The sequence below is a fragment of the Oryza sativa genome, chromosome 2 (assembly GCF_034140825.1).
Source record: "Oryza sativa Japonica Group chromosome 2, ASM3414082v1".
Lineage (NCBI taxonomy): Eukaryota > Viridiplantae > Streptophyta > Magnoliopsida > Poales > Poaceae > Oryza > Oryza sativa.
Window position 1 is genome coordinate 11,208,615 of NC_089036.1, and position 16,971 is coordinate 11,225,585.

The following is a 16,971-nucleotide window of genomic DNA, read 5'->3' on the forward strand; positions in this document are numbered from 1 at the left end:
ATACTCCCTCCGTTTCTAAATATTTAACACCGTTGACTTTTTAGCACATATTTGACCGTTCGTCTTATTAAAAACTTTTGTAAAATATGTAAAACTATAAGTATACATATAAATATATTTAAAAATGAATCAAATGATAGAAAAAAATGCGTCAGATATTTAGAAATGGAGGGACTATATACACAGCAAGCAGACTGCAGAAGCAGAGGAGACGTGTGTAGATCCCTCTCCCTGATGGCTTCATCAAAGTCCGTGTGTAGGCCGCCCTGGACAAAACGGAGTCCGCGACGTGCGTGGCCCACGCGACGTTCCACCTGGGCCTCGATCTGTATGTGTGGGCCTTCATATGTTGAGCCCATTAATTTGTTTTTGCTTGGGCTCAGTTGCCTGAAGAACACTCGGATGAATCGGAGAGCGCACGAGGAAAAATTAGCGCGATTAATGACGGACGAAAGCACGCAATCACAGATGTGACGAAAGGAATTATATGAATCATTTAATTTAATTAGTTAAAATTGGTAGTTTTTAACGCTACCTATAATAAGCTGATGTGCCAATCTTGGAGCCAGTTGCACTATCTCGCTCTTAAAACCGAGCGGCCGAGCGTAAACTAGCCTCAAACAAACCGACCTGGACACGTCGACACGATCACATGGTCCATCATCCTGGGCCCACAAGTCATAGAGCCAACGAACTTCAATTCAGCCATCCCCAACAAATCGCATCGTTACTCCTCTTCCTCTGCCTGCCGCCCCCAATCGCCGGCGATGCCGCGCCCCGCCGCCTCCTCCTCCAGCCGCCCTCCGCCGGAAGGCGAGCCGGCCTCGAGCCGCGCGACCTCCTCTGCGGAGTCCTCCATCGCGTCCCTCATCGACCGCGCCACCTCCACCACCTCCCCCTCCGTCGACCCGGCCCTCCTCCGCGCCATCAAGTCCGCCGCCCGCGCCTCCGACGGCGCCATCCGCGACGCCTTCCGGATCCTCCTCTCCCTCATGTCCAAGCCCCACGCCCACGTGAGTAAGCTCCTCCCTGCTGGTTTGATTCCCTTGCCGAATTCGCCCAAACCCTAACTCGCCCAATCTTCAGGTGCGGCTGCTCGCGTTCATCATCGCCGACGAGCTCTTCATGCGCTCGAAGCTCTTCCGCTCCCTGCTGACCGACGTGCTGGACGGCTTCCTCCCGCTCGCCGTCGGCTTCCGCCGCGCCCACCCGCTCCCGCCGCCCGCTGCCTCCGCGACCCTGCTCCGCAAGGCCGCCGTCCAGGCGCTCGAGCGCTGGCACCACCTGTTCGGCGCGCACTACCGCCAGCTCCGCCTCGCCGTCGAGTACCTCAAGGAGTCCGCCCGGGTCCAGTTCCCCGGCCTCCGTGCCGCCGTCGAGGCTCGTGCCGCGCGGGAGGCTCGCACGCAGGAGATCTTAACTGCAAAGGTCGAGCAGTTGCGCCGAAACCTGGCAGCGATTAAGGCTGAAATCCGCTCCGCGATTGATGAGATCCGCAATGGGTTGGATATCATTCGCATCGAGAGTGAAAAATTTAACAATTATGCAAATGATGAGGATGAGGAGCAGGAGATTGCCTCTTTGGCGATGCGGAGTATTAGGATGGCTTCTTTGATGGCTGGGGAGTGGGTTCCTGAGACTCAGGAGAATGAAGCAGTTTTCGACGCGTTGAGGGAGTCATATCGGCTCCTTGTGTCAAAGCATTTGGTCACAGTTCAGGAATGGATATCTGTGCTGGTTAGGGTCAATCTCGCAGATAATCGTTTCAGAGATTCTGCTTTGAAGGAATTCATTGATGTTAAGAATGAAATACGAGCGGTGAGAAATCGGTGTAGTGAGCTTGGTCTTAATCTTGACAATGTCCATAGGCGGAAGGGTGTTCAGGAGGAAGAGGATGATGACTTTTGGGTTGAGGGGAATATTGAGGTTCCTAGCCCTGGTAGAGTAGGTACCAGTGCAGATGTTGCAAGTAGCAGCAAGGACACTAGAAAGGGAAAGAAGCCAGTAGGTGGCACGGATACTGATGATGGCAAGGCACCTAATGCTGGCAATAGTCCTCAAGAGCTGGATCCAGAGAGGGCAAAGCTGCATGCAGAAGCCCCTGTGCTGCCATGGAGCTCTGTTTTGGATCGTTGGGGTTCTAACAGGGATGCACTTGTAAACCAAAGGGGACTTGAGCTCGAGAGCCATTGGGGAAGGGTGGATAATGATGCTGTTATACCTGCTGCAAAGATTGCAGAATTAAATGTTCATAGTTCAATATATAGAGAAGATCCAGTTGAGATTCTACCATGCCTTGCACCTCTGAAGAAAGGAGGCCTTTGCCAGAGAAGAGATCTCAAGATATGCCCGTTTCATGGGCCTATTGTTCCACGAGATGCCGAAGGAAATCCAATTCATCAGAGTGATGGCCATTGTGATGCAGAAGGAAATCCAGTTGGGCAGACTGATGGCCATTATGATGCAGCAGTAAGTCCTATTGATCCGAATGAAGACAGTTCTGATGTAAGAGAAAATATGATTATGCCAGATGGAAGCAGTGATGGTGAATGTATTTATGAGTCCTCTCCTTCAAGAACGGCAAACATAAATAATGACATTAGCGACAGCGATGTAGGTCATGACCTCGGTAAAATTACAGTGGAGCAGTTGGCGAGACAGGCAGTGCAGAATGTCCGGAAAAGAGACAGGGATGACAAAAAAGCTCTGGAAAAAGCCCAACGAGCGAGAATTCGTCAGCATAATCAAGATGTTTTGCGGGAAGCGGCTCTTGCTTCAACCTCGCGCTCAGCGGCAGACTATGACCTCCCTTCGCCAGCAGTGTCTCGACGGGGACGCCGAGGTAAGACAAAGGGACCAACACTGGCATCGATGCTGAAGAAGAAAGTTACTTCCAAAGATAGAATTGCAGAGAGGCTTCTGAATGCTCGAGCTAGGGATGCGACAATAAGAGAAGTTTCACATACTGAAGATATGAGCTACAGAGAAGCATTCCCAAATCAATGGTAGTATAAGAAGCCTAATTTTTGCTGAATAGGTTGGTGAATCGTCATGATAAGAGTGAATCAATAATTCTTTCTGTGCGCAGTTTTCAGTTAACCACATGTCTTCTTGAGTTGCCCAGATACAAGTAAAATTGTAGGTTTTCATTGTGAAGTTTAGTTTTTGTACAGTACAGTAGATTGAATAAGTTTCTTTTATTTCTTTTGCATGTTCATTTTCCCTTTGTAAACATGTATATGTACCACTCCATACTTGCTGGATTAATAACTATATACGCTGAGGCTGCAGTTCAAATTGTGTTATTTTATCTGAGTAATATTGTGGATTAATTAATATTGCGGTTTTATATGGTTCAAGACTTCAAGTTGCTGGTGCAACTCGTGACCTCAGGTTTTACAGAAAAAACAAGGAACGACCGTTGTTGCATAATAGATGTAACATGTTATTTTCACCCATACATGTTAGCATATATTCGCTACTTCCTCTCATAGAAATACGATTTGTTGTACTAGATTGTGTTATATTCTTACTTAAATTGTTTTTTTTTTTGGACGGAGGAAGAACAGAAAACCGTTTGGAAAGATTAGAAAGCGCTCTTCTGATCAATCAGCACACCTATCTCTAAAAGCATACAGAGAGTAATTCCACTCCACAGTGCACTTATGCCTCGAATGGAACAGCGCAAAGCAACGATGAACCTCTGCACATACTCACTCCGCTTCATAATGTAAAACTTTCTAGCATTGCCCATGTTCTTATTTGACACATATATATAACATAGTTGCTAACACATTGCACAATGTTATTATTTTTCACACATTACTAACCTAATTAGTACATAGTTATATACACATTCACTTACAGAAATACACATATACACAGTTGCTAAGTACATCACATGGTTCAGATCGATAAACAGAAATTACCTGTGTTCAGAACGATTAGAAACGCTCTTATCTGAACCAGGCACACGTAACCAAAGCTAAGAACTTGCAGAGATTTCCATTCCAGAGAGCCGCTTATGCCTCGAATGGAATTTAACAAACACAAATCTAGCAAAAGCAATATACACCTGCACATCATCATCACATACACAAATTAACCTACCAAACTGGACACACACACACACACACACACACACACACACACACACACACACACACACACACATATATATATATATATATATATATATATATATATATATATATATATATATATATATATATATATATATATATATATATATATATATATATATATATATATATATATATATCTATCTATGTAACCCCAGATTCAAATCCAACGTCTCGTTCGAGCCGCCGTCTTGGAGGTTCTTACGCGCCAATGGAGGCGGCAGGTTCAGGTTGAGGTCCAGCGCGGTGGCGGCGGTCGCCGGCGCCGGCGGAGGTGATGCCGACGTGGTAGTGGTACTACTGCTGCCGGCGGTGGAGACGGCGAGCATCGATATCGCCTGATCGGCACAGGAACGATCCGGCCAGTGGCACCGCTTGTGGCCGCCGAGCGCCTGGCCGGTGGCGAACCCGCGGTGGCAGACGGCGCACTTGTGGTCGGCGCAGGTTGCCGGGGAATGATGAGGAGCAGCGGCGGCGGCGGGGGCGAGAAGGCGCTTCTTGCCCTTGCCCTTGCCGGCGCCGGAGCGGGCGGGGTGAGCGCCGGACAGCATGAGGAGGCTGGCGGCGACCTCGCGCTCCCTGAGCGTGAACTGGCTGGCGGCGGTAGACGACGCCGCGCCTGCGCCGCCACCGCCAGGGGGCGTGATCCCGCGCCAGTGGCGCTCGGGGTGGCAGCGCATGTGGCCGAACAGCGCCTTCCACGAGAGGAACTGCCTGCCGCACTCGGTGCACGGCGGCGCGTCCCCGGTCGGCGACGAGCACTTGGCCCGCGCCACCATGGCCTGCAGCGGGCGAGCGGCGGCGGGCGGCGCGAGCGACAGCGTGAGCGTGGTGTCGTCATGGCGCGGCGGCGGCGGCATCGGATCACACGGCAGCGCGGGCGGAGGTGACGGCGGGGCAGGAGGTGGAGGCGGCGAGTGCTGCTGCGCCATGGTGGGCTGGGAGCGCGAGAGGAGAGGAGAGGAGGTTTGGGTTTGGGAGTGGAAGTTTTGGAGGTGGTGGTGGGGAGGGAGGGACAGTGCGTGTGCTCGTGGAGGTTAATGCGGGCGGGGAGAGCGGGAGGAAGGAAGGAGAAACCGCTACTTGCCCTCAGCCTCTGGCCTCTGCTGCTGTGTAACTGTGTTGTGACTCACATGCTCGTTTAGATCAGGCTGTGTTTATTTCACACTAAAATTGGAGTAGAAGTTTGGTTGAAATTGGAACGATGTGATGAAAAAGTTAGAAGTTTGTGTGTGTAGGAAAGTTTTGAAGTGATGAAAAAGTTGAAAGTTTGAAGAAAAATTTTGCAACTAAACACGGCCTTAGTACTCCCTCCCTTTATTCGTTTTGATTTTGATTAAAATCAAATTGCTTTAAATTTAATTAAGTTTGTATTAAAAAAATAAATGTTTTCATCCCAAAATATATTTAATTACTAGAAAAAATACCCGTGCGTTGCAACGGGTGAATGCTATTTTAGTCTTATTATTGTTATACGGTTTAGCTATGATGAAATTTAATGTGGGAATTTGCTTGTATATTCTTTTTTAAGAAAATCATGAGCTACAATTAGAAGTCCGACTTTCATCTCAAGTTTTATGTAAGTTTTTTTAAAAGAATATTTCCAAAAGCAAATGAAGTTAAAATCCAACTCATACACGAATCTTAAACCGTATGAACCGTTGGATCTGCATTTCCAAAAGCAAACGAACTTAAAAAATCAACTCAAATACGGATGACATACCAAAAAGTAAAACCTCTTCAATTTTTATAATAGTAGAGATAGCTTTAATAAAACAAAAAGTAAATTGCATCGTCGGTACACAAACTTGTCAGGTGGGTGCAATCTAGTACACAAACTTGTAAAATTCTCGTCTTTGTGCATGAACTTGTCTATTGCGTGCGGAGGAAGGCGAAAAAGACACTATATGGATAATCTTATTGATTTAGGGCATATATTTGAGAAGGTTGCTATTAGAGATGTACCTCTTCAATAAAAAAAATAGAATAGGATATAGTGATAGCAGAAAAAGATTAAAAGACGAGCAATGATATAAATGTTAGAAATATATGAAATTCATCATTTCCATGATGAAGGATACAATATAGACCAAATTTATAAATATTGAATGTCTTATGCATACTCACTACACGTATGCACGTCACATCCTAATCAACGTCAACTTCGTAAAATTAACATTGCCAACATATTTTGGTCCTCATTCGCACAAACTAGACAAGTTTATATACTGAAACGAGCATTTTACAAGTTTATGTACTGAATTGCACCCACCAAAATAGTTTGTGTACCACCAATACAATTTACTCAAATTTAGATCAAAATCAAAACGACTTTGTAATCCGAAACAGATGGTTGTAATCTGAAACGGATTGAGTAATACCTAATCAGCCTAAAAGGCTGGGGGGCCGGCCCTTCAGATTCTTCTCTCGTGATGGGCCGTAGTAGGCCTGATGGGACACATGCCCAATCTTTTCGGATAGGCCCAATCTGATTTGTATCTTTTTGGTTAATTTTTTTCAGTTTATCACTTGATGAATTCATAAATCAGAAGGTTAAATTGGATCCGTGAAAAGAAGAAAACAAAAGTGAAAGCGAATGTATTTTTGTAGTCGAAAATCGTTTCTATATTTGCATATCAAATTTGGGTTGCGTGTTCATGGAGGGACACCGGACACGCGATGAAATCATCTGCGCATCCTGTACTTTCAATTTTTCCTGTGTCATCCAATAAAAAAAACTAATTCAAACAAGGAAAACCAAGTGTTGAAACATGGTAAATGATTTACCGTTGGATCGACCGATCCCGTTCTCTCACTTCAACAGCCATATATATTATATTAGGCCCATCCACGAACAAATCGAACCGTCGAAGTGACTCTGTAGCCCCGTAACTGGAAATGAATTCATATTCAGATTTGCTAGTCCTCACGGCCGCACGCTCTCGCATCCTCGCGTTTCATCCTCCTGTCCGTGCTGTGGATGGACTCAATGTTTTTGTTCATTGTTTCTCGGTAAAATTTCTGCAATTTTGTTTGAGAATTCAAATTTTGTTTGAAAATTTTCGTGATTTCGCTGACCCCCGAAATTTTTCCCATTTCCGATAGGTTGAACCATTTTGATCTTCAAGACTCCAACTCGTACTCGGTTTGTAGCCCATCTCCGACTCGGATTACACGTAGGCGCGCGCCTATTTATAGCTGCTGCCCTGCCCGTCTCCTTACTCCATTAGCTTGCTAGCGCGCGGCACAAGAGCAGTAAGCGAGGCGCGCATGGCGGCGCGCGCCGGCGACACCGGCCTGAGCAAGGTCAGGCGCTACTGGCCCGGGAGGGCGCCGGACTGGGCGTGGGCGGGCGCCGCTGTCGCTCACGACGAGGACGACGCACGTCTCGTCTCGACGCTTGACGAGATCAAGCACGTGGAGGAGGAGGCGCTGAGGTCGCCGCGCCGCCGCCGCCGCCGTGTACGGCAGCCTCCCGAGATCGTCTCGGCGGCGCCGGCGGTTGACTGCTGGCATGAGCCCGATCAGATCGAGGAGGAAGAAGAAGATGACGATGATGCCCGGGAGGAGCGCAGAGCGAGGATAAGGGAGAGGGCGCTGCTCCTGAGGCAGCATGAGGAGGAGCAGCTTCTTCTTCATCATCATCACCAGCGGCATCAGGAGGATGAGGCGGCGTCTGAGTCCGACGAGACGGCGGCGGAATCGGACTCGGACGACGAGCAGATGGCCGTCGTCTACATGGCCGCGCCCCTGTTCGTCCCCAAGTCACAGCGCGACACCATCCGGCTCAGGGAGGAAGAACAGCATCGGCAGCGCCGGCGGCTTGAGCTGGAGCTGGACAAGAAGAGGCTCGAGGACAGGAAGGCTCAGACGAGGCGGATCCTGCTCCAAGAGATCATCAAAGAAGAGCTCCTCGCCGCCACCACAGCTTCGGCCGAAGCCGAAGCCGCCATCGACGGCGTGGACACCGACGACGAGGTGGACCAAGCCGAGGAGCACGAGTCGTGGCGGCGCCGGGAGGCGGCGAGGGTCAAGAGGAGCAGGGAGGAGAGCGGCATCGACGAGAACCCGGTCGCTGATGATCGTCCCAAGAAGATGACGATCAAGAAGCAGATGAGGTTCATGCGGAGGTACTACCACAAGGGTTGCTTCTTCCAAGACGACGCCGACGGCGCGGCGCAGACGGCCGCCGGAGCATGCGAAATCTACCGGCGAGATTTCTCCGGGCCGACTGGGTTGGACAAGATGGACGTGAGCGTCTTGCCCAAGGTGATGCAGGTTAAGCACTTTGGGCGGCGTGGGGGAAGAAAGTGGACGCATCTAGTTAACGAGGACACCACGTACAGGAACTATAGCTAGCCTAGAGTAGACTGATTTTAAGGTTCCTTAGAAGATGGGTACTCCCTCCGTTTCACATCTATTCATTAACATCAATACGAAAGTGGGAAATGTTAAAATAACTTACATTGTGAAACGGAGTAAGTAGTATTTATCCCCACAATTTTGTGAAGATGTGAGCAGTGGCAAGTTTGTTTTTTTTCTTTGCTCCTTGCAGTGTAAATTGTTTTGGCTTGTCTATGCTTTGTATTGCATTTGCATTCATAAATCAAACATGAAAAGTTGGTATATCTAAGCAATGTTCAGAATAATAAGAACTACTCCAGTAGTAAAAAATTTCTAGTTAACCTAGATATCTCACTTGAACTTATCACTAAGTTTACTACCTTAATTAAATTGGTCACAATGGTCAGATTTAAATTAAATTAAATTAAACAGCAGCTGCACATAATTTTCAGTGTTAAACCTTTTATAGTAGTGCATAAATTGCAGTACCCACCAAAGAAAAAAACATAGGATTGAACAACATTGGTTCAAAGGGAGTGTTCACCTAAGATAGTTGCGCTATCTCTAGCGAGTTTTCCTAACCGTAGTTGCTACAAACCAATCCTTCACTTCAAACAATCCGTTGATTGCCTCATTTTACTCGTAGTATTATCATCAGAGGCACAAGTCCTCCCAGGTGTGTATATTGGGAATTGAAGCAAACTTGACAGTAAATTGTAAAACACGAACGAATTCTATGGCAAGAAAAAAAATATCATTCAGAATTTCATATGAGCCCTAAAACACGTGTAGCAGGTTTGCAGAGTGACAGAACAGAAGGGTAAAATTTCCAGTACTAATTTCCCGTTAAGAGAAGCTTGATTGCTTCATCTGTGCCTCCCCACTTTTGCACGCAGGTTGAAACACGTGTGGCCTGCAAATGGCAGAATGAAGATGAGCGAGGTTTAGATTTAGGTGCCCACGAAAACTAGGCAGGTCGAAACAAATTAGTAACAGAGTATGGTATTGACCATTCACTTACAAAACTGAAAAAAGTTCGATGACAAAGTAATTTACATTTAATTTATAACCATAGTATAAATGCTTTGCAATGTAATACCTGGTGGCAGTGACATGATTTTGCAGTGTCCTAGATAAAAGTCACGAAACTAGAGTGCTCGGTTGCAATTTTTTTTGGCCTAAAAGTATCTATGTACGAGGATCCTGAGACATTTTGATTTAATGACTAACTAAAAGCAAAGGTATTATGACAGTGTTTCACTTCCAGGACTAACTGAGCTATCTGTTTTATTTCCATATCCGAGTTATCTGTTTTTCATTTTTGTATCCAAAGAAAAATAAAAATTGAAATTGTGACAAAAAAAAAAACTAAGCAATCTGTTTTATTTCCATATCCAAGCTATCTGCTTTTCTATGTGTAAGTGCAGACTATACCAGGATTCACAATTTTCGAATGCCAAAAGAAAAAAAATCAGGGCACTGAAATTCAGAAATTTCAGGGGGGAAATGTAACTTTGCAAACTGAAAATTTTAAATTTTGGATAGATTTTCACTGAATTTGAATTTATAAATTCAAACAAATTCAATTTTTTTGGGCAGAGGCACCTCCTGTCAAGTGTCAAGATCCACCTGTAGACTAGAATCTTTGAGCTGAAAATGTAAACATTAGATTTACCTGACACCACAGGCTGCACACTGTTGAGCACCATGGTCAAACCAAGAAGCCCTGCAATCTTGGCAACGGCCTGCCACAGCTTCACATCGCTGGTGAGTAGTGAATATGATGGAGAAGTGATCTCCGAGAATCAACACGACAGCCATGCAAAGCAGCCAATCATCAGCGACTCAATGACGGCAACAATGACATCGAACATGACAGCTCTTGGACAACCGGAACCTAAGCTCATTGGAGACTCGGGTACTGAAACAAATGGCAATTATCAAGGTTAAATGAAAAGCTTTGGTATTATAAGTTCATCAAGTCTTTTGTTTCAAAGAAAATAAATTACACCGATTCTTGAAGACACTTTCTAGTTAAGAACATTGAATCATCAAGTAGAAACAAATTATAGTATATGTAGATAAGAGCAAGAGTCTGCAGCCAAGGAAGACGTAGCAAAAAACGTTCATAGCTCAAATAATGCAGCAGTATAATCAAGAACCTTAAAAATAATAGAAGGTTAAAGAGTCAAACCTGCGGGCAGCCTGGCACCAAATACTGTTAGATTTCCTTCAAATATTATATTGTCAACATGTAACCTTAAAAATACTTAGGTAATATTAATTCTGTTAGTATGTAACCATATATTATAAACATAAAAAAGAAATGCCACATAACAAGGTAGTATTGAATATCGCAAAATGGTAACCTTTTTAAATGAAAAATTACTTTAAATCCTGTAATCAGTAATATGGTATTATAAAAGCCATAATCCAAGAACAAGACTAGAATCCACTTTACTCCAGACTGAATCAAGATATAAGATAAATTTAAGCTGCAGGTGTCAACACTCAATAGTTAATCAATGCATACACATAAGAATCACCAAATGGTCCCTCAATTTCATGAGATCGAAATTGCCTCCTCAAATATGAAAGCGGAAAAACGTTAGCCTCTAGAGCATCAATTAACAGGTTCATTTCAGCCCGTATACTGAGCTGCTCTGACACCATAGTGCTGACCCTGTACAGTGAGTTTTCTTGCTCAGCACTGTTAGAAGTCCAATTGCCATCCAAGCAATTTACTCGATGGATAGTGATCATCTATAGAAATTTTGGAATAATCAGTGTTGATGATTGTGATTAAATTGCTTGGAGTAGCAATTCAGTCTTCTTGCTATGTGTGATTCAGGAAAACAGTGACCACACTAACTCAGAGTGCCATGGTGCCCTGTCAAATCAGTAATGGATAAAACGAGCCAAATTTGGAACTTTGAGGACTACTTTGGACATTTTAGTAGTTGGTGGACCAATTTGAGTCTAGTGCGAATGTTCAGGGATCCTTTTCGTGCAATAAGCATAAATACAAATTGATTGATAAACATGACAATTGCATGTGCTTTACGTGAACTCTTTGTTGCCAATTCTTAACTTTATTTACAAATAGTATATGGAATTTAGGAAATAACATAGCACTGTGGCGCCTGTGCCTTGGCCTTGGTGCACGCATCCTCAGGGCTCCTCTTAGAACTTGGAAAATTTTAAACTATTAAGTATGTGGTTGTGAATTGGTTTTGCACAATGTCTTAAATTCTTTAGTAATTCAGGCATATTACATTCTGAATACTCTGATAACTTCCAAGATTTAGGAGCAAACTGAAACTCAACTTATTATGGAACACTTCTATTAAATAATAAGAGTTCAAAGGTGATGAATGCCATTGCCATAGACTGAGTGCAAATCACCTCATCTAGAAAAAATGTTTATGTCATTCCTTTTTAAGGAGATATTCATGTTGTAATAGTACAGAATTCTAGTGCAGTCCTATGGAGACCTGTACCAAGGAAACATGCTTGGAATCCTAGCATTAAATTGTGCAACCACACCTGATGTTACAGAAAGTGCAAATGACAGTAACTTGCACAGATACACAGAAACAAAAAAGTAAAAATGATAATAAAAAAGGTATGTTTTGGTGGCAAAATCAGTGTTCTAAAAGTAGGTGATAGGTGACCATTAGGCACTAGGCACCGGGTAGCATGATTAGGCATTAGATGGTGCATTAGGCAGCTGAACTACTTTGGGTGGTGTTTGGTTGCTATTTTAGTGTTACATAGTATACTTTTATGTAATATGCTTGCTAATTTCTTGGATTTGACTAGTTGATGACCTAGGCACCGCCTAGGCGTCAATTAGACATTAGGCGCCACCCAGCCGCTGAGCCGCCTGACTAAAGCCCACCACCTTCTTGAGCCATGGGGAAATGTTTACTGTCCAGATTTATTTCTGAACAAAGAGATTCTCATAACAGTTCACCGGTTCCAATCTATTCAGATAAAACAATGCATCGTGCGTATACCAAAAATATGCATTTATCCTATTGACTTCTCACAATAATCAGGTAAGAGATGTCTTGAAATACAGATATGTACAAGCTGTTATCTAGTTCTCCAGCAGCCCTGCTCCAGTTAATTTATTGTATCTCCACCAAGCATGAGAGTTTTTTTTCCCTTGTAACAAAGTCATGACAATGATGACTAACAAAAATGCGAGTGAGTTTCTCTAGTGATTTAGATATGCTGATGCCAAAATATTTTTTGTTGTGGTGATTGTAACAGACAGTAAAGCATCAAAATCTGACAAATTAACTATCATTTCTAGCTAAAGTCCCTCAAGAATGGACATTTATATAGGTGAACCATATTAGTGCATTGTTCCCTACTAGCTACATAAATGGGATTTTAACTTCACATCGATTGTTCCACTAGTGCTTGAGGGTGGGATGCAAATTTTGCCTATCATCATTGAAACAGTAGCATAGGCTGGGATTACGTATTTTTAGAAAAGACATGCGACTTATGATTATGGCATTGAAAAGAAGACCTTTGGTTTAAACAGTATGGGCAATCATGAGGTAAATCAACTTGGATATCAAACTTTTCATCAATTTTATTTTGTACAATTACCTCACTACAGAAGTAGCAGAATCATCATATATCATCACTTGATTATGCAAATCATCTCGAGGGAAACCTTGTCGAATCACTCTGGTTCATGTGTTTTGATCAATGCTGGGAAGATTGGTGGCCAAACCATCATGAAGGGGTATATCTCAAATAGAAAATCATCCTTCATTGCCATCTCATACACCTTCTCCACTGTCCTGCTGATAATATCCATGCAAAAGACCTCACCATCCACCTCCAAGAACACAAACTCAGCGTTGTCCCCAGACCCAGGCAGACTAATGCGTGAATCCCCTGACTCCCAACTAGGCTTCACAAGATGACCAAACACCTCGCGCAAACAAATAGTATTTACTAGATTCCAATCGGCAGAGCTGTTTCCATCTGTTCCGTGAAGCCAAACATGGATCTTAAACCCCTCCACATGGATCAGATAAAGCCCAGATTTCTCCGCTTGCGACAGCTTAACGCTCAGCTGAAAGCTTTCAGGGCAGTCATCTCGCACGGCATCGGGGACCTCGATGAAGAACAAGCTCATGGACACCAATTCCAATCCAAGAATGTACCCTGTTGTGCCCAACATATACAGCTTGCCATTGACAAGAAAACCCCGGCTCAATGATCTCCTCCAGTGCGCCGGTAGCTCAATGGGCGCCGAGGTTTGCGCGACGTCCCAGACCCCAGCTCGCAAGATCTTCTCCACCTTGGCGAAGACCTCCCGCTCGCTGCTCACCAGGGTCACCACGGTGCACGCCACGGCATCGCCATCGCCATCGCCACCGTCCTCGGGGAGGAGGATATACCGCGTGTGGCGCTGGTTGGGCGGGAGAGGGCGAGGCGGCGTGCGGAAGGTGGAGATGACCGCCCCGTCGCTCGCCGGATGGAGCGGGCGGCGGAGCTGGAGCGTGGACTCGCCGCCGCCCCTGTGGCACACGAGGAGGCGGCCGTTCCGGCAGCAGTAGATCCCCGTGCCGAGGTGGAAGTGGAGGTCGGCGGCGGTGCCCAGGTCGAAGCTGCCGCGGCGGACGACGGCGGCGAGCTCGGGCGGGTGGGGGAGGGGCACGAAGCGCGGGCGCGGGAGGCTGGCGCTGTCGACGTAAAAGCCGAGGAGGCGGGGCGGGTGGAGGACGGCGAAGCGGCGGAGGAAGGCCCGGTCGGAGGCGTGGCGGAGCCAGCGCCTGCAGACGAGCGCGGCGCGGACGAGGAAGGTGGGGTGGGCGAGGCGGAGGAGGATCTCGCGGAGGAGGTCCCCGTCGTCGAGCACCGAGGAGGAGGAGGAGGAGGCGGCGGAGGAGGCCACCGGCGGCGGCGGCGACGGCTGGGGAGGGCGCGGGCGCTTGCGATCCATGTGGACGCGGTTTTGGGTGGATCGTGGGGTAATTACCAACAAATGGAGACTTGGGAGACCTCCCGTTCATTTGGGGATGTAAATCGAAATCTTGATTTGTCCTTTCGATGGAAAATCCATCATCATTTACCCCATCCAGAGTGCTAAGGTTAGTCTATTCGGAGCATTGCGGTACCAAATAAAAGTATTTTACTTTGTTCTAAAATAAAAAAAAAGAAGTAAAATAATTATTTTTCCTTAGAGATTGCTATTATATGATATCTCATCCCAGGTCGGTATGGTACCATCTGGGTACTGAAGTTATGTATGTTATGGTATAGTGTCATTACCAGACCTGATTTGAAAGAGGGAGAGATCGACTCTCCAACTCGGTGGCTACCCTCCTATCCGACGACAGCGTCTCCCTACCTACCTGTAGCCACCATCGTCAAATCCAGCCAAGCCTAGATCATCGAAGTCGAGTCTAGGCTAAGACAGACAACGACGAGATCTGGCATCCTTGAGTTTGGGACGTACCAAATTCGGTGGCTAGAAAGTTTGGGTTGTAGATCCATCACGGATTGGCAACAGAGAGGGCGTGATGTTAGGGGCTTCGGCCACCTTCGGGATGTGCAGGGGCCCAGGTGGAGTGGAGCTTTGAGACGGCAACGCAGTTCACTGATCGGCTAAGAAGCCATGGCACACACAGGTCTAGTCAAGTTTACCTTCCCACAACACACACGCAGCACTAAGGTTCCTGTGGCAACTGAACTAGGATTCAAAGCCAGGATGAGTGGATCTACCACTCCAAGCCCTTTCCTATTCTTATACTAATATATGTAAGTTCCTTGCATTTAGAACTAGAACGTGAGGCATAGTAATGGCGCATGTGTGATATTTTATTGATCATATTTAGGCTGCTTTAGGAAAGCAGTCAAGCGGGAATGGAAAAAATGTCTTCTACTGCTATCTTATGTGCTAAAATGGAAAAAATCTTCTCTTCTTCTCTATGTCACTCATCACAGTCGGAGAGACCCATGAGACTTTCTTTTCTCCCGGTAGGCTCTAGCGCTACAATGCTTATGGCTGCAATCCAAATAGCAATGGTCCTCGCGGATTTATGTGCACCCAATCCATTAAGGATTCCTGGTAGTGAGATTCCTCTAGTCAAGTCTAAGGATTAAATATGAGGGATTTCATCCAGTCCATTGCGGAATGTATGGTTACAAAATAGACTCATCCCCCTGCTTATAGTATGTAGCTTGGAAGGCCTTGGATTCACACGTCTGGTGCTGCCCTGTCTTCTCCACATCAAAGAGTAAAGTATGTTGTTGAGGTGGTAAAAAGTCGACTTTGTTTGTCACTAAACCTGCAGCATTCTCGTATATTGAAGCCGCTGAAGACTAGGGCCTAAGTATTGCTTTTATCCGAGGCGCTACCTGCGACTCTGCATGGGAGAAGAGGGCTGAATTGCAAACTTTTGTGTTCTGGCTTCTATTATTGAATCAGGCTTCTATTATTCAATGTTTAGTTACCATGGGAAAAGAAAGCTAACGCATTAAGTATCCCACCTGGGGAGTACGTTCGCAAGAATGAAACTCAAAGGAATTGACGGGGGAGGCCCGGGAACGGATTCACAGCCGTATGGCTGACAGACGATTACTAGCGACTCCTACTTCATGCAGGCGAGTAGCAGCCTGCAATCCAAACGCCCTTGCGGCTGCTGACGCAGCTATTGTATATCCATTCTTTCTTCCATCCATCCCTTTCCTTCATTCGGGTCGGTCACTTTTCCGGGCTGGGATCGAGAAGTGGAAGTCATAAAAAACATTTATTTATGCTATTTGTACCGGTCACCGTTTTATGGATGAGTGCTATTGGCGTAGTCGGCCTGACTCTGAACCTACATGCCTATGACTTCGTTTCCCAGGAAATCAGTTTAGCAATTCTCGAGTCGTCAATGATTGGTGAACCAGCACATTCGTTTGCAACTCCTATGGGAGTCTGGGTTGATTCTCGGATATGAAGATATCAAATAGAATACATCAAACTCGCATGTCCCGTGACTCATGTGTGGTATTTGAAAGGTCTTTCTAGTTATATCACGCATATTTTAGATAAACCCCATAGGTGGTGCATGGTTGTCGTCAGCTCGTGTTGTAAGGTGTTGGTTTAAGTCTCGCAACAAGCGCAACACTCATGTTTAGTTGCCATTATGAGTTTGGAACCCTGAACAGACCGCCGGTGTTAAGCCGGAGGAAGGAGAGGATGAGAGCTTTTCCTAGAATTGTTGGCACTACCTGGTAGATGCTTTCAACACTTCGAGTTGGTCTGCCATAATATACAGGAAATGTTGGGAGCTCTGTGTGATAAATAGAACATTGTTGAATTGGAAATGCTATTTGTGCCGGTGAATCGACGAAACTATGTCCTATGCAGTTTTTTGCGCAATGTCATGTCGTAAAAAAATGTTGGACATAATATTTTAAATCTTTTCTATAAGATATATTTCTCTCAAAATGGTGACATGAT

At 45.6% G+C, this 16,971-nt stretch overlaps 4 protein-coding genes across 8 annotated transcripts; 2 read left to right on the top strand and 2 right to left on the bottom strand.

Moving 5' to 3' along the window:
* Positions 1-703: 703 nt before the first annotated feature.
* On the top strand, positions 704-3,305 carry LOC4329068 (UV-stimulated scaffold protein A homolog). Of its 2 annotated transcripts, none has more exons than XM_015767432.3 (2): positions 704-1,017; positions 1,087-3,305. In XM_015767432.3, exon 2 carries the CDS (start codon positions 1,126-1,128, stop codon positions 3,007-3,009), a length of 1,884 nt encoding a protein of 627 aa, XP_015622918.1. In that variant the 5' UTR covers positions 704-1,017; positions 1,087-1,125; the 3' UTR covers positions 3,010-3,305. The 2 variants fall into 2 exon arrangements, with proteins under 2 accessions (XP_015622918.1, XP_015622917.1); XM_015767431.3 differs by having other exon boundaries at positions 704-1,013.
* A 267-nt stretch (positions 3,306-3,572) lies between these two features.
* Positions 3,573-5,383, bottom strand: LOC112937882 (zinc finger protein ZAT3). The gene has a single exon (XM_026023041.2). It carries the CDS (start codon positions 5,072-5,074, stop codon positions 4,283-4,285), a length of 792 nt encoding a protein of 263 aa, XP_025878826.1. The 5' UTR covers positions 5,075-5,383; the 3' UTR covers positions 3,573-4,282.
* Positions 5,384-7,412: 2,029 nt separating this feature from the next.
* LOC4329069 (uncharacterized) lies at positions 7,413-8,501 on the top strand. The gene has a single exon (XM_066307607.1). It carries the CDS (start codon positions 7,413-7,415, stop codon positions 8,499-8,501), a length of 1,089 nt encoding a protein of 362 aa, XP_066163704.1.
* A 421-nt stretch (positions 8,502-8,922) lies between these two features.
* LOC4329070 (uncharacterized) lies at positions 8,923-14,512 on the bottom strand. Of its 4 annotated transcripts, XM_015771720.3 has the most exons (4): positions 13,113-14,512; positions 10,681-10,755; positions 10,162-10,407; positions 8,923-9,399 (listed from the first exon to the last, which is right to left on the bottom strand). In XM_015771720.3, exon 1 carries the CDS (start codon positions 14,458-14,460, stop codon positions 13,189-13,191), a length of 1,272 nt encoding a protein of 423 aa, XP_015627206.1. In that variant the 5' UTR covers positions 14,461-14,512; the 3' UTR covers positions 8,923-9,399; positions 10,162-10,407; positions 10,681-10,755; positions 13,113-13,188. The 4 variants fall into 4 exon arrangements, with proteins under 4 accessions (XP_015627206.1, XP_015627205.1, XP_015627204.1 ...); XM_015771719.3 differs by lacking the exon at positions 10,681-10,755; XM_015771718.3 differs by having other exon boundaries at positions 9,091-9,399; positions 10,681-14,512.
* Between the last annotated feature and the right edge of the window lie 2,459 nt (positions 14,513-16,971).